Genomic DNA, 24,396 nt, shown 5'->3' with positions numbered 1-24,396 from the left:
CTAGATTCTTACCTTAATGTCTGGTGCCTTGACAGCTCTGAGAGAAAAGAGCTCTTGCAAGCCTATGATCTATAATTTTGTATAATTATTCCTGGTACACTTTTTGGCTTTTAAGTAAACCAGATTTTTAAACAATACTTATTCTTAGCCAACTGTCTGTGTCAGTGCTTATCAACTTAATGGCTTTTGTATTTTGTGGCTGCATAACGTATGATAGAATTGATTTTATACTTTATATTTCAGTGATAGGCGTTTGCTGCAACCTGCTCAGGTATGTGACATTTTCAAAGGAGTTATATTGGTCATCTGCTACTTCATGATGCACTATGTTGACTACTCTATGATGTACCATCTGATAAGAGGACAGTCTGTCATAAAGCTATACATCATCTACAACATGCTAGAGGTAAGGGCATTTTTATCAAAATTAAATGTCAAACCATGTTTCCTCTGGGTTTTCTAGTATTAGTCTGCTTTTTGTATTTTGAGTCTGGTACATTTCTTTAATGAAATCGGTGTAAAAAAAATTAATATACACCTAGAAGTTTAATAAGTTGTTCAAGATATTTTCATATGTATCTCTTTTAATTGCTGCTTCCATTAAAATAGCACAAATACCTTAATGTACAGTCTGTTTTCTGTAGAAAGTTCAGTTAATTAAGTTAAATTGAGAGAGATCATTTAAAATAACTCCTTTCCTGAAATCTTAACTGCCAGTCAGAATGTGATAGTTGGGAGAGGGGGAAATCCAGATAAGAGCTGCAAAGAGACATTTTGCTTAAATAGCAATAAAGGGTCTTTGGGAAGAGTCAAGAAATTCATAGGAAAAAAACAGAAAAGTAGACTGAAAGGGATCTCAGATCATCCTCTAGTCCAGTGGTCTCCAAACTTTTTTGATTGTGCACCCCTATCAGTAAAAAAAAATTTGAGCATGCGCCCCCAATATATGATTGAGGGCGCCACTGTCAACCCCTCCGCGTTGTGGAACTCCCACTTCTTCCCTCAGGATATGTCACGTACAGTACGCGAGGTGTGACTGTCTGACATACAGATCGAGTGAGGGCACCAGTGCATAAATAGAAGTTCTAATATTTTCTTCCCGTACCCCAATGGATCATCTTGCACATCCCTTGGGGTGTGCACACCCCACTTTGGAGACCACTGCTCTAGTCTACCCTCTCGTCCCTATTTAAACTATCCTAGACAAGTGCTGTCTAATGTGTTCTTAAAAAATTCAGGAACAGCCCTCTTGCACAACTATGAGATACAGTCCCCAAAATATAAAAACACCTGAACTTGTCACAGATAAAGAAAAGGAGTGAGGGCACTGTCAATGTTTTGCCATTGCAAGAACAGGAAGTAGTTGTTAAAAATGTACTCGAAGTCCATCTTTTATTAGATCAACAAAATAGCTGGAAAAATTGTTCTTTGCAAGATTTTGAGTACAAACACACTTTTTCAAGAACAATAAACTCTCCCTGTGCCTGGAGAAAGGTGTTTGTACCCAAAAGCTTGCAAAGAACAATCTTTTCCAACTAGTTACTTGGTCTAATAAAAGATATGGTCTAATAAAGAGAGGAGCAGATGAGAATAGGATGGAAATCAATGCAGACAAGTGCAGGGTACTGCATGTAGGGAGAAGAAACCAGCAGCATACCTATAGGCTGGAGAGCACCCTTCTCGTTGGCACAGAGGTGGAAAGGGATCTTGGTGTCATTGTTGACTCCAGGATGAACGAGCCACCAATGCGAGGAAGCTGTCAGTAAGGCTATCCGCACCTTGTCATGCATTCACAGATGCATCACAAGTGGGTCCAGGGAGATGATCCTCCCCCTCTATGCATCATTGGTTAGCCTGCAGTTGGAGTACTGCATCCAGCTTTGGGTGCTGCACTTCAAGAGAGATGTGGCTAGCATTGAGAGGATCCAGAGGAGGTCAACTCACATGATCAGGGGGCAGTAGGGCAGGCCATATGAAGAGAGACTAGAGGGCCTAAATCTATTCAGCCTCCACAAGAGAAGGCTGAGGGGGGTTATCTGGTGGCCATCTTCAAATTCACCAGGGGGGATCAGCAGAGAATAGGAGATGTCCTGTTTCCCTGGGCATCACACGGGGTAACTAGGAATAATGGCCACAAGTTGATAGAGAGCAGGTTCAGGCTAGACGTCAGGAGGAATTACTTTACGGTTAGGGTGGCTAGGACCTGGAATCAACTTCCAAGGGAAGTGGTGCTCACTCCTGTCTTTGGGGTCTTTAAGAGGAGGCTGGATAGACACCTGACTGGGGTCATATGACTGCAGAGTCCGTTCCTGCCCAAGGCAGGGGTCAGACTTGATGATCTGTTTAGGTCCCTTCTGACCCTAGCTATGATATGATACTGTATCACATTTCCCCAAAGAGCCTTGTCTGCCTCTGTCCTTTGACCAACACAGCTACAACCAACAACCCTCAAGAGGTCCAGAAAGAGAACCATGTGCCCAACTACACAGGAAGACAAAACCCCCCAGTCAATGTCAATTTGATGGGGCGGGGGTTAAAATTCCTTCCAAAATCCTGATATGGGGATTGGTTTGACTCTGAGAGGAGTTAAGCCTTCCCCCCAATACTGCTGCCTGCCCCAGTCAGCAATATCTGGATTCCAGCAGAAGCATTGACACACCCCAGTCAAAATCCTCAGCCTTGGCTGCAACCAGCGCTCAATATTTTTGAGTGGGGTGCAGGGAAGGGAAGGAAAAAACTGACATCTGTAGTAACAGGAGGGGGGAAAAAATCTTGCTTGGCCTTGTGGGAACTAGTTGCCTGGGATAAACAACCTGCTCTTCGCACTGCAACCTAGGAACCAAAACATACACCTGAACTGGAGAGCTGGAACTCCCTTTTCTGTCATTCTGTCTCCTCTCTAATTTTATCCCAACTCCTTTAATCTTTTATGAAGCCAGGGTACTACAGTGCTTCTGTTTGTGTGTTAAGGAGGAGAGCTGTGAATATTTGCCATAGGTTAGGCTCTTTTGGGTAGGCTATGGTCTGTCTATAATATGGAGATTTTTGATTCTAAACACTAGTTATTCTCTCATGTTGTTTGAAAACATGGAATATAAGGATCATACCTTATGACCATACTAAGTTAATGCACTTCCTGAAATGTGTTGCATTTGAGCCACTTCCAGATATGTAATGGTAAAGGCTTAGTTTTTTGCGTCCGATTTATTTTTTTTAATACATTTTCCAGTGAACTGAGAAATCAGCTTGCTGAATTAGAATGGCAAGATCTTGTGCATTTTAAAGATCTAGGACAAGGGTTTCCAACCTATATCCCATGGGCCAGATCTGGTATGTGGAGCCCCATAATCCAGTCCCTGCTCTGCCCCTTTGACCCACATGCTGTGCCAGATGGCCCTACACCACAAAGCACTCGCTGGGGCCAACATCCTGGACTGCCCTTGTGCCATTCATGAAGCCCCAGGGCCTGATGAGTCTGACCCCTGGTTTAGGGGTAATTCGTTCCTATGCCATTTTTAAACTATGATGATAAGGATGATTATCACATAATGAGTAATGCTTAAAGCCATACAGCTTAATGCTACTCAGAATAGCCCTTCTGTCTGTAACCATTTCCAAGTGCAGAGCAAATGCAGTAAGGAATTTTTCTAGCAGTCTTAAAGAATCTACAAAATTTTATCTTGGTGGACTAAAAGGCATGTGAATCACTGGGGGAAGCATTTGAGATTTGCCTTCATCCAGGACCAAGCAGAACCAATGACCATTTTCTAACTGAATATTGCAGAGCAATGAAGGTGTCTGCTGCCTGGAATTCTCTGTTCAGCTTTTTGGACAAAAAATGCAGGTCTCATACTACTCATAACCACTGTCAAAAATCTATTTGATATCAGTGCAGCAGGATCGAGCTAAAATCCGTTTGATTTGCTTGATCTGTCATAAAAGCTTTAGTGTCTAGTAGCAGAGCAGAGTACTTCTTGCAGCACCTTTTGCACATCGTCACATCCATAATGTCGGCAGAAAACACAATGCTTCAGTCCTATAAAATAGTTGCTTTCAGGACATCTAAACACTTGTACCACTGTAGTCTGGGTAAAGATGTCTTCCAGACTGTAGTCAATTCAGTATTTTTCAGTTTAAAAGAAAGGAATAACTAGCCTCACAAATGCATCCTAATTGTTTAATTTCAAACTCAGAAGTTGGAGTGTTTAATATGGAAAAATGATTAAACTGACAAAGATGTTTACAATGTCTTGATGTTTTCGGCTATCTCTGAGTCAGAGAAAAATGGATATGCTAAAAATGCAAAAACTTTCCATTTGTGTGCTGAATGCCCCAAGTAACTATGCTGAGGGGCGCATTCAGCACCATTGGCTTAAAATGGCACTCTTCTTTTTTTAGATTCAGACCCACCGGCTCCTGCTCCTTAGGAACACCCAGCGTGCGTTATGCTGGTGACACCTCACTCACCACGGAACTCTGCTGGAGCCTGGAGCCGGCATATAGGGGTCAGGTAAGTCGACTTGAGAAAACAACCAACAATATTGCGTGGTGTTTTTAATCGTTCCAATCTCAGCACTTATTTTAAAATAACCACAAAAAGAAAAGCTTTTTAAAATCCTCGCAATATTGTGGAGAAAACCAAACTTACCTGACTCTCTAAGCATTATATAAAGGGTGTGCGTCACCAGGCATGGTAGGGTATCACTGAGCAGGAGCCAATGGGTGGTGACTATCTTCTGTTTGACAAGTGAATAGCCGAAAACAATGCCATTGTAAATATGCTTTTCAAGTACTACTCTTCTTAATATAAAGTTTAGAAGTTATAATAGGGAAATGGTAAAATTTCCTATAATGCTATAAAAGCGGCTGATGGTGTGCTAAATGCTATTCTTAGGCAGCATACTTGGGCATTCAGTATTTAACTTTCCTGTTTCTGTTGTTTTTGTCAATTATGTACCTTTTAAAGCTTTTATAATTGAGTGGATGTTGGCTTGAGTGAGTTTTGCTTAATTTCATCATTTCTGTTTGAAATTGCTCTTCAATAACTTGAAAATTTAGACCCTTTAACTAGCAGCAGGTAAAATTTAGCACTGATGACAGAATAACTGTTGTGAAGCAGAAAGCTTTTTAGTTAATGTGAAATGGTGCGGTATTTGCTTGTATCTTCTATTCTACTCTGATATCCATTGCATAGTGCTTTTGCGTCTAACTTAATTTACAAAATAAGCATTAAAGGGAAAGTTAATTACTACAGGTTAATAAGTGATGCTAATAGTTTTATCATATGCATCTCTTTACTTTGGTCAGATTCATAAGTAAGAGGAAAATTCATCAAGAATTCAGGGTTCCGTTGCTCTTCCTCTGATCTTCCTCTTGCTGGGCAAGATATTTAATTATGCAATCCTGAGAATTACATACCATATTTACCAGAATACAAGAAAACTTTGAATTTAAGACAACACTTTCCTAATCATTTGTTTTAATTTTCCATGTATATAATTAGTGGAAGTGCCCTTCTCTCTTCCTTCCTCCACTGCTGTGGCAGGGAAAGCAGCAGTGGGGGTAGCAAGGGGCCAGATCTCTTATCCTTGATCCCCACCGTGCTGCTTGCCCTTCTATCCCTGTGCCTGCTCACTGCCCCCTGCTGCTTGCCAAACTCCCTTTACCATGTGCTGTAGCTCTGATCCTCTGGCGCAGTTAGCTGCAGCAGTGGATCCAACCCAGGCCCAGCTCAGCTCCGCCAGAGAGAAGCTTTGTCAGCTCCTAGCCTAGGTCAAGTCTGGCCTGGAGGGATCCGACCTGGAACGGAAGGTAAGAGGGAGCAGAGGGTGGGGGGAGGAAGCAGGCACAGGCACAGGGGGGGAGGAGGTGGAGGAGGGAAGGTTGCAGGTTCCTTTCCGCACCACCACTCTGTGGTCTCCCTCTTGTTCCCCCCACCGCACTGCATGCCCTCTTCCCTGTCAGATGAGCCATTCCAGCCCAGGATAGGCAACAGCTCAGCTCTGGTTTCAGCCCTGAGCCCAGGGCCAAAGCTGGAGCTGAGCAACTGCTTTCCCCTGGCTGGTACTCAACTCCAAGATGAGGTTCCACCCCACCCCCCATGCTGACTTTGGGGGTAAGGGGAAACCTTATCTTGGATTTGAGTACATAGGGCATATAGTCCCACTGACTCTTTTGCTGCTGTATTGAATTTACAGACAGTCAGAATTTGCTAACCACTACTATTTTATGTTCCTTTCAGCATTATCAGTTTCTTGATTTCTGCCTCATTGCATGTGTATTTTGGATTACAATTCCTCAGATATTTGTAGTTTTTGAAATCGGTTCTCATTTTCTGTGCTATGTTTCTAATCTGCCTAGGTCAGTGTGTCATTTTCCTTTCTGGGTTTTTTGTTTGTTTGTTTTGTAGGTTTGGGGTTTTTTGTTTCTGTCAATTAGATGTTTTTTGGTGAATTTAATTTTAATTTGTGTTCCTTTTTCCAGATCTTTAGCAATGGTGTTAAACAACCAAACCAAACACTAATCCTTGCAGCACCCTATTAGATACTTCCTTCTTTCTTACAGTTTGCTATTTATCATGACCTTTTTAAATCATTTGGGGTATAAAAGGTGACGCATGCCGATATACTTTGCTTCATGAAAGACTAAAGTTTGAAACTCAATCTGATGTACTTTTACATAGGCTGTCATAGCTGAGCATGCTATCCAGGGTCCAGGATTTCACATCCAGGTCCTGCTGAGATAGTGGTAGTTGACTTGAGAGGAAAGAACACTGTTAGTTATATGTTACCCACAACTACAATAGACTTGGGAAACTTTTTTAATGGAAATAGAATCATAGAGTCAAAATGAGGAGAGGAGATGAGCTATGAAAAATAAATTTTAAAGACTGTTTTGTGAGTTGGACATTAATTATGGCAATGTATGCAAATAACTTTGCCAGAACAATATTATTTAGAAATATTAAAAGTTCTCTGTCTTTAGGTGGCTGATCGTCTGTTTTCCTCCTTTGGACAAGATATTTTGGATGCTCTTTACTGGACGGCTACAGAACCTAAGGAGAGAAAAAGAGCTCATATAGGTGTGATTCCTCACTTCTTCATGGCAGTGCTGTATGTCTGTATCCTTTCAAGTTACAAAATATTCGCAACATATTCACGTTGATTACTTTAAAGCACAACTACTATATAGTTTATATTTCAAGATGTCAGCTTTCCTAAAATTATGTATTAACACTATAAAAAAACAAACAAACAAAAAAAACATTTCCAGTGCTTCATATTTTAATGGCTGACTGAAAAGCTTTTAACCTGTCAGAATATAAATTCAGGGTTGTAATATTCATAAATAAAATCTACCTGTGCTGCCTTTACACATCTCACATATCGTGTCTCTGATCATGACCTTAGGACCCAAACCAGACTTCTCATCTACCAGGCTGTTGTCATCCTGACCCTGTTGTATGGGTGTGGAGCCTGGACAACATACTGGAAACACCTGAAAGCCTGGCTGATGGTAGCATTCCAGTGTCTTTAGAAAATCCTCCATATCAATTGGAAGGACAGAAGAACAAATGCCAGCATTCTGGCCCAAGCAGACACCACCAGAAGCTGTGTTATATACAGTACCAGTTCTGTTGGACAGGACGTCATAAGGATGCCTGTCAGCCAGTTCCTGAAACAGGTCCTATATTCCAGCTCGCCAATAAACACAGCTCTAGGGGTGGACAAAAGAAGAGATTCAAGGACACCTTGAAGGCCAATCTGAAGAAATGTGATATTAACATCAATGCCTGGGAGACTAGTTTAGTATAGTTTTGGAATTTCACCTTTAAGTTATTTAGTTGCTCATTTTTCTGAAACCTCATGCCAGCTGGGAAAAGGCAGTACTTCATTACTTGGCTGTTAAGAGTCTTTAAAATTTATTTCATTTTTTTACTTGTACAGAACAGATCCCCTTCAGGTAATTTTCCTAGATTATTTGCATGTCTTTTCCTCTTACAGCTTCTGAATTGGTTCATGAGCAGTTTTGAATTCTTATGGTCTTTCTGATACTCTTGACTCCTAAAAATATGAATGTTTCTTCATAATTAAACTAAGGTCCAAGGCAGTTTCCCTTTTAAAAATATCCCCATTGTTAGGATAGCGAAGTGGGGCTCTATTCCTGCTTTCAGTGTACAATACAGGCATCTGCTTTTGTTGAGTCATGTATTTGGGCAGTACTGTGGTCAGTTCTACAGCAAGGCTCTGAGCATCCACCCACCTATTACTTGATATGCAGGTTAAAAGGTTCCCACAATGGAAAATACCCAGGGGCGAGTACACAAAGAATTATTTGCGATATTGTGCCTGCATATTTCCCTGTGTCCTGCTTCTTCCTCTGCTTGCATTCCTGTGTCATTTACATTGATGCGTGTGGCAAAGAATGAACTGAAGTAGTGATGGGTCTTGCACTTCTCTCAATGTCCCTTGGTGTGGTGTGTGTAAGGGTGTTCAGGGGTACCTGTGTAGACCATACACACACACACAGCAGTTAGCAGAACCTTTGATCTTCAGCAGATGGAGCTTATGCATGTCCTGTAACAGACTGTACACAGGGACAGCATATTCCAAAGACCCTCCATTTGATAAGTAACTTTTTCTCTCTCTAGCAAGAATACTGCCCCTAATAGTTCAATATTGATTGGGAAAGGATGCAAAAACTAGAAGCTAAAGTAATGGTCCTAGAATTACTAGGTACCCGTAACATTGAATGACAATAATCTCTCTCTTCTCTCAAATAATTCTTCCTTTAACAGGAAACCTTGATGTAGTCCAGGACAAGTGAAGCAGAATATTTTTGACATTTGGGGTAATACTGGTATTTCTTAATTACAAAAGTGCACTTTTCAAATGTCATTTACCTTAACATTGTTGTCTTCAGTCTTGCATGCCATTCTTATAATGGTGCAAGCAACTACCCTTAATGTAGCTTTCAACTCCCACAACAAGTCACTGCTTACTATCATGATGTCTAATAATGTAAGTAAATGGAGTAAATTGAATATGTACTTCAGACAAATATTCAAATGTTGAGTGACTATAATAGATGACAGTTTAGTGTTATTGTTCCATGGAAATTGATGTTTATAGAGTAGACTAACTTCACTTATGTATCCTAAATAACCCAAGACACAGAATGTATAAAGACTTGATTGGCGTTTTTAATTAAAGTATATATTAAATATCAATTCCATACATGTAAAGAAACTAACTGTCGGTATTTAAAATTACAGTTTGTTGAAATAAAAGGAAGTGTTTTCAAGAAATTTGAGAAGAACAATCTTTTTCAAATGTCAAATAGTGGTATGTATATTTGCATGGTTTGGACAAAGTAGTAATTTAAAATTTACTGTTTTTAGAAAATTGTTCCATTATGTTTATAGTTGTAAATGTATAAGCTTTATATTGAAGTGTGAGCACTCTGCCCCAAATTCTGTATTTCTGCAACTGCATTGTTTAACAGGGCTAAAATAGGGCTTTGGGTCAGAAATATTGTATTTGCTTGAGTGACTATTCAGAATATCCTTCCACACTGTTTAACAATGACGTTGGCAGAAGTCGTAGGGTCATTGTTATGTTAGTGAACTTTGAGGGCATATATGAATGTTAAAATAGCATGTTTGCTCACAAAAATAAAACAATGTAGTCCAATAAATAGTCTTGGAGAAAAGTTGGTTATTGCCGTTTTTTAGAACATGTTACAGAGAAATTATTTACAAATTAGACGAACTTAAAACTTCAAGAGGCTTTAAGATACAAAGTTTGTGCTTTTGGTTCTCATGGCCATTTTGTGGAATATTAGTATAGAAATTTGGAAAAATTATCAGCTAGATTAATTGCTCCTCTAGGAAAAGATGCTTTAAATAGCCTCTGGCTGGAATATTTTGTTTATACTAAATATTAGAAGATAATGGCTCCAGTACCTTGTTATTTAATGTTTTGATGCCTTGAGCTATAGAACTGTGTTGAGACAACAGCGAAGGTTCTTTATGCCTGGTTTCTTATCAGACCTTTGGCGCAAAAAAAAAAAAACGGGCTGAAATATTATGGGGTATATGACATCATAGGCAAAAATTACTTAATTTTCACGGGAGTGTATAAATATTAAATAAGCTTTCATTTTCTCACTGGGACTCTACTTAAAGAACAGGCAGTTCCATCTAAATTAGGCCAATAATTACCTATAGAAATGTATTGTATATAAAGAAATAGTTTTGATAGTTTCTAAAGCCAAATTCTAAAGCAAACTTTTTTAGTGCTTGAACATCTGGCTTGCATTTGTTGGACAAAGCTATTGTTTCTATCTACTTCACTTTACTCTTCTACAAATTTGGTGTGATGCTGCTGCATATAACTGAAGGGATCAGTGTTTTCATGGTGCATATTTGAGCACAAGTTTTTTTAAAAATACGTATCCTTTTACAGTATGCTATATTAATCTTATCTTTTTATAGAAGTCTACAAGAGCCAGAAAATTAATACTATCAATATACTAAATGCAACTTTTAATTAGTTGAAACTGGGATAATTTCTGATGTTTTACCTTAAATGTTAAATTTAAACAGTAGAATGTGGGATATAATGATAATTAATGTAATCACATTGGTACAGGTAAAATTTGATTATCTGAAAGTTCACAGAAAGGGTTTGAGAGGCTAAAGCAGACTCTTAAATTTGAGGGAACATTCACTGTAAATATTTGCAATATTCATTCAGTTACTTTTTTGTACCATATAAAATCATAAGGCTAATTCTAGTTCATGGGTTAATTTAGTTCTTAAAATGACTGGAGGCTATGATTATCAGTCACTTCTCATTTCTTTTGTGATTAATGACCAACAGTACCATGATAAAAGAGGGCAAATTTATATTTTCTACCTTTATTCTTTGGTATTCTTAGTTGTAGTCTCTAATGTAAACTTTCCATCCTTGCTGTGGGGCAAAGTGAGACCATGCATTATACCAGATGGTTATGAAAATATGAGCACATGCAAGAATGCACAAAGCAAGTTAGTTTGTTTAGTAACTAACTCTTGCTAGAACAATTTATAGAATACTCACAAATCACAATATTTTATCTTTTTAGGCATAGAATATAGCAATATTTAATTGGGATTTTTTCATGGGTTTTTTTAGATTTGAGGTATAATAATACTATTCCAGCATTAAAGATAACATGAAGATAAGCAATGTGACTTGCAAATATGGCATGATTGTTTATATATACAGTAGTAACCCCTTTCTACTGGTTTCATACTTCCTTTGCATGTAGCATACAAAAATGCATTGGCATACTGTAAAATCAGGGTCCTGTAGTACTAAAATGGTAGAAGATCAACACTAGTTCTAGAAATAAGGGAGAGTTTTTATGAAATCTTGAGGGAAATTTAAGATACCATGTTTTCTCACATACAACATACACCTTTCCTCCAGAAATCAACCCCAGAGAATTCAAGTACATGTATTAAGTGAGGAAACTGATTTTTTTTTTTTTTTTTTCCCCAGAATAAATTACTGTGCTTTGATTCCTGCTCCACAGTGTATTAGCCATTGCATTAGTATTCAGGCAGCTGAGGGAATCAATTTACTTAATTGCCCATCATTCTTCACTCTAAGGTAGTCTCTTCATTTCAATGGTTTTGATGTTCTACGAAGCAAGCTTAATCTTTCTGAGGGCAATCATGCTGCTAGCAGTGTGCTCCTGGCCTTCAGATGATTCACTGAAATTTCAGTTTTCAAAACAGAACAGCTAGAACTGTTCCAACAATCGCATCTCCTTGATGTGCCACAGATGCATGGCAAAAGGCAGAATTTTGGGGTTTGTGATTCAGATCCAAATCACGCCATACTTGCCAGTGCAGAGAGAGCCTAAAATCATAATCCTGGGCTCCACCTGCGCTGGTAAGGTGCTTGACAATCAGTTGATTGTCAGCTAGCAGCAGCAGAGGGCAGGCAATAAGGGGAGCTGGGTGGGGGGATCGGAGACCAGGAGGCCTGATGCCTATGACTCCCCAGTGTCTACGCCCCTGCTGCTTACCTACCCCTACTGATCCCCCAACCTGCACCTTTAGCTGGTCTGAGACCCACCATAGTTGCAGCTGATTCAGTGGCCACTGACTCCAGGTGGCAACAGCAGCTCTGGCCCTAGCCCAAGATAGGTGGCAGCTTTGGCCAGCAGCTGCCTGTTCTGCCCTGGTACTTGAATCCAAGCTGAGGCTTCCACTCCCCCCCAGTGTTGAATGGTGGAGGAAAACTGTCTTGGATTTGAGTGTATATGGTATGTCTTGTATTTCAAATACTATATTAGGACATTTGTTTTGAAACAGTAATCTGAAAGGATAGGTCCTTTAAGATGGATATACCATGTCTTGCATAAAAAAAGAATTGGATGCTTCAGAAAATTTAACTTGCACCAAATCCTGCTCACCCCTCCAGACATACAAAGATCTGCTAGCAGTAAAACATTGCAGCTCAACGTATTGCAGCTAGTCAGGGCCTTGCAGTTGGAGTTAATGGATCTGTAATTACATTTTCTGATGCCATGGGATCTACTGCAGTCCTGAGTTGTCATCTACAACCAGAGAATCATGTTTCTGGCATCAAACTTGTTCCCATTTCCATAAAAGTATATGGAGAGTCATAGTGTGACTGTTGTTCTGTGCCTCTAGAGCAACTATTGTACTTCTCTCTGAGGAATAAGAGTTTCTCAAGGACCATTCCCCAATGAATCTGGACTGTAGTTACTTTGGCTGTAGTTACAATTGTATAAAAAAAGGTTAAGAATTAAGTAAAAATTAATTACAGTAAATCACCTGGGAATGGGGGATGCTGGTTAATCAGATATGCCAGTTACTCAAATGTGCACCATCTGGTGCACTCCCCAGCTTCAGTGTGCCAGGGGACCACTGAGGGGGGGCCTGCATGGGGGGCCTGCAGAGGCTGCTTTGCCCTGAGCCGTGGGCCGAAGAAGTGGCAAAGAAAAGTTTGGTTCATGGAGAGTAAACCAGAAGTGGTACTTCCAGTTTCGTTTTTGCCACATCCCTCGGATGCCAGTTAGTAGAATTTTCTAGCTAATAGAGTGCCGGTTAACACAGCTTTTGCTGTAAAAGAAAAAGTAGTAAATCTAAAGAATATGTTCTGTTATAGAAATGGGTAAATGATCACTGCATTTATACAGTTCAGGAGTTAGTAAATGAGAAGAAAACTGTCTGTAAAGAGAAGATGGTTCACCACTAGTGAAACTCAGAATGGTAGTTTCTCATATACTTTTAAATCTGCTTTATCTTCTTTTTGAGCTCTGCTCTGTTAAACTGGTTTCTTCATGAAAAGCTTTACATCTATGTAACGTGAAGCTTATATGAATCTGTAGCTTCTTTCTTTTAGCTCACTGAATTCCAAATTCTTCCGTGTTAAATCTCTCCTTTCAGATGTGTCCAGTATTTATTAGAAAAAAGCTGTTATTTCAAAAACACCTCAGTCTGTTCTTTACCACTTTTTAACTACTGTTTTCATTTTTCTTTATCATTCTTTCACTTTTTTTGTTGATTTTTACTTTCACTGCTCCATCCTTTTCTCTGTCTCTCTGTCTCGTTATAATATGTGAAGAGCCCTTTTAGTGTGGATTCTGTATTTTCCATTTCTGAAAAAGTAATTTCCCACCTTTTTCTGCTCCCCTTTTTCACGGCATTCTTCTAATCCTGTTGTTCATTCCAGACACCATACTACTTTCATTCTTATAAAAAGACTTGAAATGGCTGCTTGTTGTCTGATATTTCATTTCATTCCTCATTCTGTTCTTGATCCTTTCTAAGCTGTTTTTTTTTCCTGGTCATTCTAATGTGACAGCCCTCAGTGGGGTTGTTAATAACTAGCTTAGCTAAATCCAAAGGACCCCTATTCTAATATTTGTTACTTCTTTCTAATGCTGCAAACGTCACCTTTTTGCCTTTACTTCAACAAGCATGTGTTTGGTTTGGTTTGTTTTTCTCGTTCTCTATTCTGATGATTTTCTGTTGGCTTGCTTGATGCATTACACAGAACGTCCTGAGAGATTATTTTGCTAAAGATACTTATCTGAAAGAAGTACCAGTCCTGGGGTTTGCACCTGTGCTTAGGCCTAATGCTGGAAATTCTCATAAGTCAAACTAGGGGGATCTCTGCATGGCTGGAAATTTCAGTCCCATTTGCACACTATTCTCTGGTTCAAGGAATATGTTACAAAGTAGTAAATATAGAAGTTGTACTTTGAGCACTTTGATTCTGTTCTTTTTAAAGGTGGTTGACCTTCTAAGGCTTATGCTTCATTTTTCTGACCAACTTGGGAACATTGTTTAGCACTGTTGCACTTTGGCTTTAGAGGCAATACGGTCAATACAGCCACTTACAGTTTTTAGAAACAACAAATGGTTGTATTTCTTGCTTTCTTTCTCTACTACATTGAGAATAGGAAAAATACCCAGTGCTTTGAAATATATAACAAGTGCAGTCCTTGGAGCCAGCATGCTTTAAATTCATTATCTCAGCATTGGTGATGATTAGCTAGATAAGTGGTTCTCAATTTTTTTTAAATTCAAGGCACCCCTCCATAACCTATGAATTGAAAACAAACTTACTGATTACATTGCTTACCTCCTTGCAGTGGGGACAGGGGAATGTCCATGCAGGGACAAGCCTAAGCCTGCACTTACCTGTTTATCTCCTCACACATTGTGGCACTCTTCAAAAGATATCTTGGCAGCCCAGGCTGCTCCAGTACCCTGGTTGAGAATCACTGAGCCAAATGATATCATGATGCACCAAATTTTGGAATATATGATACTTCCTGTGGGTGCCAATACGTAAAAGTTTAGGTGTTGAAGGAAAAAAGAATTGATGTCCCCACAGCAGTATAGTTGCATGGGTTTGTGAGTTTGCACAGAACAATATAGATTCAAAAGTAGATTCAGCAGTGGTACTTCAACCATTCAAAGCAACTAGTTAAAAATATCATAGTGGAGTCACTGGTATTCTGTGTGACCAGGTTTCAGATCAGTGGTATATGTAAGCAAGGGTGGAAAGTTAGGGCAAGTGTATAATAAGTTAACAAAGGTAAAGCAAGGAAAGGTCCATGTGTCAGCTGTCCAAGTAGCTGTCTGAATGCATGTGCATGCTCCCACAGTAAATGAAAGTAACCTATGATAGCTCTTTCACTGAGGATGGGAAGAGCTAAAATGAGAGGTCTTGTGGTAGAAAATATTAATGGCTGCTGTCAGCAGTGTCATTAATTAAGAAATCATTGTGGATACTGTTGAAGATGTCAGTTTTACTAAATAGATGACAGAAGCTCTGTCCTCTTTCTTCCCTTCTCCTATTTCACCTTTCAAATTCCTGTTTCTCACCAAATTTAGAAGGGTTCTGCTTATTGAAGTCTCAGACCATTCCCTGAAATTTTGGAGTTGATTTACAGCTTACAAGATTGGTCAGCATTGCATGCAGCAAAAATAAATATGCTTTCTTATGAAAGAAATAAAATTAGCTCTCCAAATCGCCTGTACTTTTTCATTGGAGGTTAAATTTGGGGGAATTTGCTGCTTCTTAAGTCAGTGCTATTGTCTGTTGCTCTTGGGAGGACACCAAGCTAAAGGACAAATGGTCTTGTTTGGTAGGGCAAATTATAGGGTTCTATATCAAGGTTGACTGCTCTGGAGATGCCTCTTTTACCTTTCTGACAGAAGAACTGATAGTTTCTTCCAGTTTTCTTTTAATACTGTTTTCTTTGACTCTGATTGAATAAGCGAAGGATTTTGTCTTTGTCTATAATGATCTACTGTAATATAAATAAATAAGCCATTTCTTTGGAATTTACCTTTAATTTTTTTCCTTCCCCCCAGATATAAAGGAAAGATTCACCAACTATGTATTATTACTAATAGTGTGTCTAAGAAACATGGAACAGTTCTCATGGAATCCAGGTAATTAAGACAGTGGAAAAAATGTGAGAGATTTTAAAAATGGTATAACTGTTTGTATAGTCTAAGCCGTATGTAGCAGGATGATTTGACAGTCAAAAAATCAGCTAATGTCAGTGCTGGCTGTTTGTAGCCCTGAGGCTACCCGACTGACTGGGTCCTGCATTTTGAAGGCTTCTGTTAGTCTACAAACAGACATCACATTTGTCTTGGGATAAATCCTAAACATTTCACAAGATAAGAGATGCTAACGGTTTATCCTGGGACATCACAAAATGCATCTGAGGAGTTATCCCAGGATCGCATCATTGAAGCAAACAGAAAACCAGCAATGCATTCAGTTCCTCCTCACTAAACCCTGATTAGACAGGAGATGTGTGTACCTGCCGATCCTGGACACACACAGGTACAACTTGTCCAGAGACAAATGCAATGTCTATTCCTAGCTTTAGAAGCAAGCCTCTCTGAATAAGGGTGACGAGGTGCAAACATCTGAGCAGAGGCTGAGTAGATGCTATGACTAAGAAGATAAAGAGCCTTAATGAGGTTCACTCAGGCTCTTCCCTCACAAAGTAGCAGGCAGGCTTAAATCAAATCCAGTTATACAGTAGGATATATCAGTATATACTGTGTACTGACAGGCTACGGCTTACATTCCATAATGGCTTTAGGTTCCTTGTCCTCTGCTAAAATAGGGGTTACAAACTAACTGTGGGTGTATAGAGTTGGAGCAAACAGCTCTGTGAGACTGCTGAAGTGTTCCAGCTTATGGCTGTGGATTTATCTTAGCACCTATGTGGAAACGGGTGAGCTCCAGCTGAACTGGGAAGCAGCACTTTTTGACATAATAGTACTGTTACCTAAGATTACAGACAGCCCCAGTATGAATGACCCAGGTTCTGTTGTACTCCTATAGGCAGATCTGTTGGCAAATAATTGTAAAGATAGCACTAGATAAATCACGTTGAGGTCATGCTAGGAAATAGATATTTCTATAACTGGCAAGGGGGGTGTCACAAACATGTCTGCAGAGTACCAAGTTTTTCCTTACTGTCCCACTGTTTGTCTTGAGGAACAAATCAGGGCTTGCCCTAGAACAACTCCTTGTCCTGCAGGCCTCAGCTCCAGATCCAACAAATGCAGTGAACCCCAAAATCATTCATTGTAACCCACTGTAAGAGTGCAAATACGTCTCTTCTGACTGTAGTATCATTTTTACTTCTTACTTCGGCAATTTCTTACTGAATTTACACTAGCTTTTCTTTTAATGTAGCGGGTTGGCAATGCATGTAGTGATATCAGGCTAGATTCCATGGCCTTGTTTTCAGTGGGAAGAAGTATTTTTAGTACATGATAGCTGATTGACCTATACTTTGTTAAAGCTGCTTCACTGAGCAGAATTACTATATGGTTGTTTTTGTCTATATGATATCTACTTCGACAGTATAACTGACTTCAGTATTTTTCTGCCCTTCAGATCACCTTTGGGTATTGTTGCCAGATGTTTGCATGGTGATTGGATCAGAAATTGCAGTAGATATTGTGAAACATGCCTTTATAACAAAATTTAATGACATCACAGCAGATGTAGGTATATGTTTGAATTGCTGAATAATTTTTAAGTTGTAGTAGTTTACTCTCCTAAAAAGTGTTACAGAATGTTAAATAAGATTGATTTTAATGCAGGAAGTGTTGTAATCCTTTTGTTGTTTAAAAATAATGAGTGTCATTTTGTAAATTTGTAATTATTTTCCTGTTAATAGACTTCTGAGAATGAATTCAATGTGCCAGAAATACTTCTGCTTCTAAATTAATAGTTCTAGATCCATAAATTAGAGGTGACACTCTTGTGTAACAGTCACAGTTCACAGTAGTAGATCATTTATTGAAAAAGTCCTCTTCCTAAACAAAGTAGGTATGAGATGCAATGAAAGTTTCAGAAAAATCTATTTCTTTTCAAATCTATTGGATCTTTGCATTGAGTACAGTTTTAAAGATGGAATCTGGAGTCAGAATATTTTAGTTATTCCTCCCGTCCCTGCAGCACTGAATATTAAGTAGGTTGGCTGTTAGTTTCCCATTCCTGTAATTTCCTGGGGCATATAAAGTATGTAGTCCTTTAAGGCACTGGAAGGAATTGTTTATTGTATATTAACGTGACACAGATGTTTTCTTTATTTGTCTTTTAAAAATATTGTGTATTCAAATGCACTTTATAAATTTGAGAAGAGATGGATTAGCATTTCTTTGTAGCTACTAAAATCCCCTTTTCAGGAAATGAGGTCAAAACTTTGAAAGTGCTATCATTTTCAGTATCTCCATAAAGTAACTAGATTGTGTGGTCTAGAAACAACTTTAATAGATACACTTAATAAGCTCCCTTATGCCAGAGGCATTTTATGCATGCCCTAGTTTTGTGTAAAAGAGTATAGAAAAGAGGAATAGTGAAATGAAGATAGCCAGAAATACAACATGCTTCAGTGTGCCAAATCAGTTGGGGGAGGTGGACAGTTCCCTGTGAGATTTTTGTTTAAGGAATTCCTTTATTATTATGTAGCCTTCTATTGAGCCTGACTTTTTGGAGGGGCTGACCACCTGGGGTGCAAGTTAAAGTCAGAGCTGCAGTTTTCAATCTCATTATCCTCAAAATAGATACCATTCCCCATTCATAACAAATACATTTTAAGTAGCTTTCTTAAACTTTTTCTCCATTTTCCTGTTACAATTTTCTTTGTTTGCTTAATATAAAACCAGAGGTTTGATTATTTGTTCGTTTTGAGTGTTATGATTTGATATAACTTCTAATTCCAGTTACTAAATAAATTTTAAAAATAATTTGCCTTCCACATACAGCAGGTTCATACTTTTGTTCTGGCAATCTTGATCCAGGTTTGTGGTTCGAATAAATGTTATGTACCATAAAGATGATATACTTTTAATCTTCATTGTGCTAATGCTGGATTTTCTGAAGGCAAAGATTTCTTAGGGTGATATCTTTTATTGGATTGACTGTATAGTTGGAATAAAGGTAGACAAGCTTTTGAATGCAAGACATTTTGTTGTGCATGACATGTAATGTCATTCATGGAAGACCCCAAAACTCAAAAGTTACTTGTGGAGCACTGATTTTACTTGCATAAAAAGACATGATCATTAAGCAGGATAAAACATTATAACAACTTTAAAAAATATACATGAAGAATACAATATCAGATTGACTTTGAAGAGTTGTTAAGTGGAATTAATCTGCCTATTTGGAATTGTGTCAGGATAATGGAGGAGAGAAGTGAGGAAGATAAAATTGCAGATGTTGCATCTTACAGATGTCGCACTTACAGTTTTACAGTGATCAGAATCCTAGTGAAGTTTAGGAGGCCAGTTTGCTTAAACTGGATGTTAGTCCCCAGTTGGTGAAACTGAAATACAAACACTGAATTATATAGGTTTGCATTTCAACACCGTCATATAAATTTGTATATAACTGTCGTAGTGGCCATAATAGAAGCATTCATGTTGCAACTCCTGTCAGATTCCAACAGATCTGATAAATTCTGCCAAATACCTTGTCACCAACAATCTCAAACATGCAATTCTGGAAAAACATACAAGACAAGATATCATTTGTATTAGAGGTGCACTGATATATCAGTCTATATCGGATCGGCACTGATAAAAGGAAAAATGACATTATTGGCATTTGGCTTTTTTTAGCTGGTATAGCCAATAATGTCACTAATAAATGCCATGAGCATGCACGCAGCCACAGCATGCACACAGCCCGGAATCTAGCCAGACAGCTTGGAGAGCAGCCAGTAAGTCTGTGGAGAGGGAGGGCACGGGGCAGAGAAGATGGAGGCCCCCATGATGCGAGAGGGACTGAGTTAGGGAAAGGCACTGTCCAGCCAGGGCAGGGATGGAGGCACAGACAGGTCATTCAGGGAGTGTGAAGAGGAGAGAGGGGGGTGGCGCCCCACTGCTGTGTGCACCCCTGGGGGAGATGGGGGCATGTACGCCCCAGATTTGTGTGCAGGGCAGAGACGAGCTGCCCGCTGTGGGCTTGGGGCCAGGGGCTGTGTCTGCCTCTTCCTAGTGTAGAGGCTGGGCTGGGGCTGTACTCGGGGCAGGAGGCATTGGCGTTGTGGGGAGAGGGGGGTGCTACGGGGTGGGCTGTAGCCACCCCAGAATTCTCTAGCCTCCCTGCCAGTGCTGCTGCCCCCCACCCTGGAAGAGGCTAGCACAGCCCCTGAGCCCACAGTGGGCAGCTTGTCCTTGCCCCATGCACAAATTGGGGGCCTTCAAGAGAAGGCTGGACAGATATTGGCTGGGGTGTTATGACCCTGGCACTCATTCCTGCCCAGGCTTTGGGGTTGGCCCTGATGATCTGTTTAGGTCCCTTCTGACCCTAAGCACTATGAAATCTGAGGGAAATATGCCCCTCATGCCTTCCCCACGGGTGCATGCAGCATTGGGGAGCCATTCCCCCTTCCCATCGTACCCTTCCCCACATGCTCCGGGTGAGCCATTCATGGCTCTTGTCCTGTGCCCTGCCTCACCCTGGCTGACCACCAACTACCCCTTCCCCAGCTCCACTCTCTTCCTCACTGTGGGGGCCTCAATCTGTTCCATCCCCCCCCAATTTACCAGTCCAACGCTGATCTCCAAGCTGCCAGGCTGCATGTTGGCTGTGAGATTGGTATCATGGCTGGTTAATAATCAGTCATCATTTTTGTCCAAAGAAGATCTTTATCACTGCACCCCTAATTTGTATCAATGCATTCTTGTATATCTTTAGAAAACCGGTTACCGTAGTTGTCCCAATTTGTACAATATCTATTCCTGGTTATACAGCAGTGTATGCTACACAATAGGGCTGAATCCATCAACTGGTGCACAAGCCTTCTAAAACTCCTTTTTTACAGAAACACTGTATTGTTAAAATTATGTTGCTTTCTATACGTTTTCAAAACACATTAATCGCATATTCAATGTGCTGGATTTTTTCCAGGTCTACAGTGAGTACAGGGCAAGTCTTGCTTTTGACCTTGTTAGCAGTCGGCAGAAAAATGTAAGTGAGAAAGTGAAGACTATTTTCTTGTGTTAAAGCCAGCAGATGTTCTAAAATTGGTTTTATTCCTACGGTGTTGAAACTGTATGTGCAAAATAGTGTGTCATGAGATGAAAAGAAAGATTATAGTGTCCTATAATCTGGTCACATAATTTTAATTCTTTTCTTCAGGTCATTTAGTCCTTCAGGTAATTTGCAGTCAGTTGCCTTTGTTCTTTAAAAGTAAATTGTGTTACATACATGGAGAAAGTTGTTATAACAGAAAGCATTATAACAGTTTCCCTAATTACAGTCTTGTCTGTGGTATGTTGGTAGTAAGCTGGCTAAACTAGATTTTTCCGGATTCTCTTAAAATAATTTTGAGCTAGCTTTCTTTCCTTTCAGTTTTACCCATGCTAGATCAAGTACTTGTACAGTGATTGTTGGTAATTTATACTGTCATTTCATTAATTACTTGCAGTCGTATGCCTTGCTTGTTACTCCTACGATATACATGTGTAAAAGCAGTGTATTCCAAGAACTTGGAATCTTCCTTTACCTGAGGTTGTGAACAAAAGATCATAAGCAAACCTTCTCATAGAGCAGAGAGTTAAGTTACTGGAATTACTAATGGAATCTCAATATTTGTACTCTTAGGAATGCATTGGATTATCTTGAAACTTTTATTTCTTTGAGTGATGGCAGTTTGAGAAAAAAGGAGATTATCTGCTATTACCCTTCTTCAGCAAGAAAGATGTGTCAACAGTATATGAGAATTCTTATTCATAATAATAGGCCTATTTTATGAGGGATTGCAAGCAGGAATATATAGGCTTTAAATAGTTAATAATGAAAAGGGTTGTCTAGACCCTAATTACAGAAGCATTTACAATTACTTTAAATTGCCTCTCTGGTGCTTTGGATAATCACATCTTTAATCTTTTCTGAATTTTTGTATGTGATATTTGGGGAATCAAGACTAAGTTGATAACAGAAGTCTCTCCCTAAATGGACTGACAGTAGAGCACAGATGAAGTGCCTTGGCCTGTTCAAATACAAAGACCTAGTTGGTCTTGATTTAGAACTCTCTGGCTAATTTTGCTAGTCATATTAATGCTAATAGTATTCATGCACAAATGGGGATCTGTATTTTTGGGACCCTGCAGATTTCTCTGACAACACTTGTTTACTAAATCAAGCTAGCTGTGTAATTTATTATTATAATATTTGTTAAGTGATTAATACCTTCCTAGTATATGTAAAGTAAGGTAAACTTGTTCTGTTTTGTTGATTGATGATTCATATACCAGGGAGAAGAACTAAGGCTTTATTTTTTTTTTTTTTTCCCCTTACCTCCCTCTGTCCCAGGCATACACAGATTATAGTGATTCTGTTTCCAGGAGAATGGGGTTTATTCCTCTCCCATTGGCTGTTTTAGTAAGTATCTTTTACAGCCCTGCTTCATAAGGTTCCTCAGTTCCAGAATTTTTTCCACTCCATCGAAAATATCTTTAATTTGCTTCTTTGGGGCTTTTTTCCACACGTAAGAATACTTGGGAAGAAGGTGGACACTAGGTTAATAAAAGATTTGACTAGGACTCTTGTACAGAAGAACTAATTATTTTTAATATGCCTGTGTTTGTGAGATGAAGTAGCTTATTGTGATAACGTGTGTTAAATGAGCAAGCACCTCTTTGTAATTTGTAAGGTTTAGTTACAAGTCTGAATTTAACTACCTGATTAAAAAAAAATGAGATAATGCAAATGTTAATGATTACCATCCCAATACAAAGGGGTAAATTCCATAGCACTAATGTATAGATCCATTAGTGCTTGGACCATTTTAGTGGAATAGGCCACCACCATGTTGATTAAACTTTTTTATTGCTTTTGGCAAGCATCTTGTTTGTTCAGTCAGAACAGTAAAAGCAGCTAGCTACCAGATGGTTATTAGTAATGAAGTCTTTTTAAAAATCTTGGTAGGAAAGCTTTTTAAAAAAATCTACAGGTTCCTTTGTCTTCAATGCAGTGGTGCGTTCAGTAACTTCGGACTTGTCCGTATGCGAAAATTGACCAACGTAACTATTGCAAAATAAAGCCATTCCCAAATTGCTTCCACTGGATCCTCCTTTATGATTGATTCTGTAACTGCTTTTCAGAACTATTCTGCAATAACTTGCAGTATAGTTGTTTCTGTCATATCTATCATGGTGAATTTCCATGCGTAGACGAGACTTAATTATGATGGCTAAATACAGACGGTCAAAAAGCCTGAGGCTGAATCTATTCAGTCTTTCCAGGTTAGTCTAAGGTGCGTAGATTGAACTGAGAAGCAAGTGAACAGACATTCACTTTTGATTCTAGAAATGCAACCACACACCTGCAGTGGCCCAAGCCAGAAGTTGGGGGAGGGGCACTAAAGCATGCCTCCCAGCCTGTTGGCCACTGCCAAAGGGAAAGGAGGGAAGCTGGGAGAGCAGCCCTCTGAGGTTTCCCCACCTTGAGCAGAGGTGGGCCTGGCCAGGTGGGGGGGGGGGCCTGAAAAGGCCCCATGACTAGAGGGGAGGGGTTTAAACCTCCACCCTGGCCCGCACTGAGCCTAGCCAGGGTCTGCCTGGCAGGAGAGGAGGAGGCAACCCCTCCCAGGCTTTTCCCCTGCTAGACCAGGGACCTGGCCTGGCCCCACAGGCTGAGGCAGGATGGGAGGTTGGAACCAACTCCCTAGCCCTCACCAGAATCCAGCCAGAGTCTTTCCTGTCAGGGGAGCCAACCCCTCCTCCCCCCACGAGTGAGGGCTATGGCCAGGCCCTGGCCATGGCTAGCAAGCTGAGGGAGGGAGGGGGGTAGCCTCCCCCGCACCCCACTGGAACAGAGAATGGGGGATGTGGCCAGGCCCCAGCTTGAGGCTGGCAGCTGAGGCAGAGGGCGAGGTGGGGTTTCCAGCCCTCTGCCTGGCCTGTGCGGGTCCCCAGCTGGGGTCTGCCAGGAGGGGGAAGCAGCCCCTCCCAGGCTTTCCTTGAGTCAGGGGAGCCTGGGAGAGGGACTGCTGTCCCGCTTCCTGGCAGCATCTCTTGTGCAGGCTAGGGAGGGGGTTGAAACCCCCCTTGAGCAGTGGGAGAGCCTGGAAGGGGCTTCTCTTCCCCCTCCCTTCCCTTCCCCCCAGCAGACCCCAGCTGGGTGTCCCATATGGACTAGGGAGGGAGTTTAAACCCCTCTCCACCTCAGTGTACTGGCCCAAAGCCAGGTCCTGGCCATGCTGCTCAAGCAGAGAGTGGGAGGGAAAAATCCTGGGAGGGTTTGCCTTCCCACAGCCAGGCATACTCCAGTTGCAGTCTGGTGTTGGCCAGAGAGGGGGTTTAACTCC

General features: G+C 40.2%; 1 protein-coding gene across 6 annotated transcripts in view; it reads left to right on the top strand.

The window, feature by feature from the left end:
- The window catches only part of TAPT1 (transmembrane anterior posterior transformation 1), an 87,750-nt gene that overhangs the window by 53,503 nt on the left and 9,851 nt on the right, over positions 1-24,396 (top strand). For all 6 annotated transcript variants that reach the window (XM_019553145.1, XM_019553144.1, XM_019553150.1 and 3 more), the window contains 8 exons: positions 244-406; positions 6,985-7,120; positions 8,923-9,020; positions 9,275-9,344; positions 15,911-15,991; positions 17,466-17,575; positions 20,994-21,053; positions 22,401-22,469. In XM_019553145.1, coding sequence (XP_019408690.1) covers positions 244-406; positions 6,985-7,120; positions 8,923-9,020; positions 9,275-9,344; positions 15,911-15,991; positions 17,466-17,575; positions 20,994-21,053; positions 22,401-22,469 — 787 coding nt within the window. The remainder of the gene's footprint in view (positions 1-243; positions 407-6,984; positions 7,121-8,922; positions 9,021-9,274; positions 9,345-15,910; positions 15,992-17,465; positions 17,576-20,993; positions 21,054-22,400; positions 22,470-24,396) is intronic.

This window comes from Crocodylus porosus, unplaced genomic scaffold (assembly GCF_001723895.1).
Source record: "Crocodylus porosus isolate Cpor-Errol unplaced genomic scaffold, CroPor_comp1, whole genome shotgun sequence".
In the NCBI taxonomy this organism is placed as follows: Eukaryota; Metazoa; Chordata; order Crocodylia; family Crocodylidae; genus Crocodylus; species Crocodylus porosus.
The sequence above is the reverse complement of the archived record's forward strand: the minus strand, read 5'-3'. Positions and strand labels throughout refer to the sequence as shown.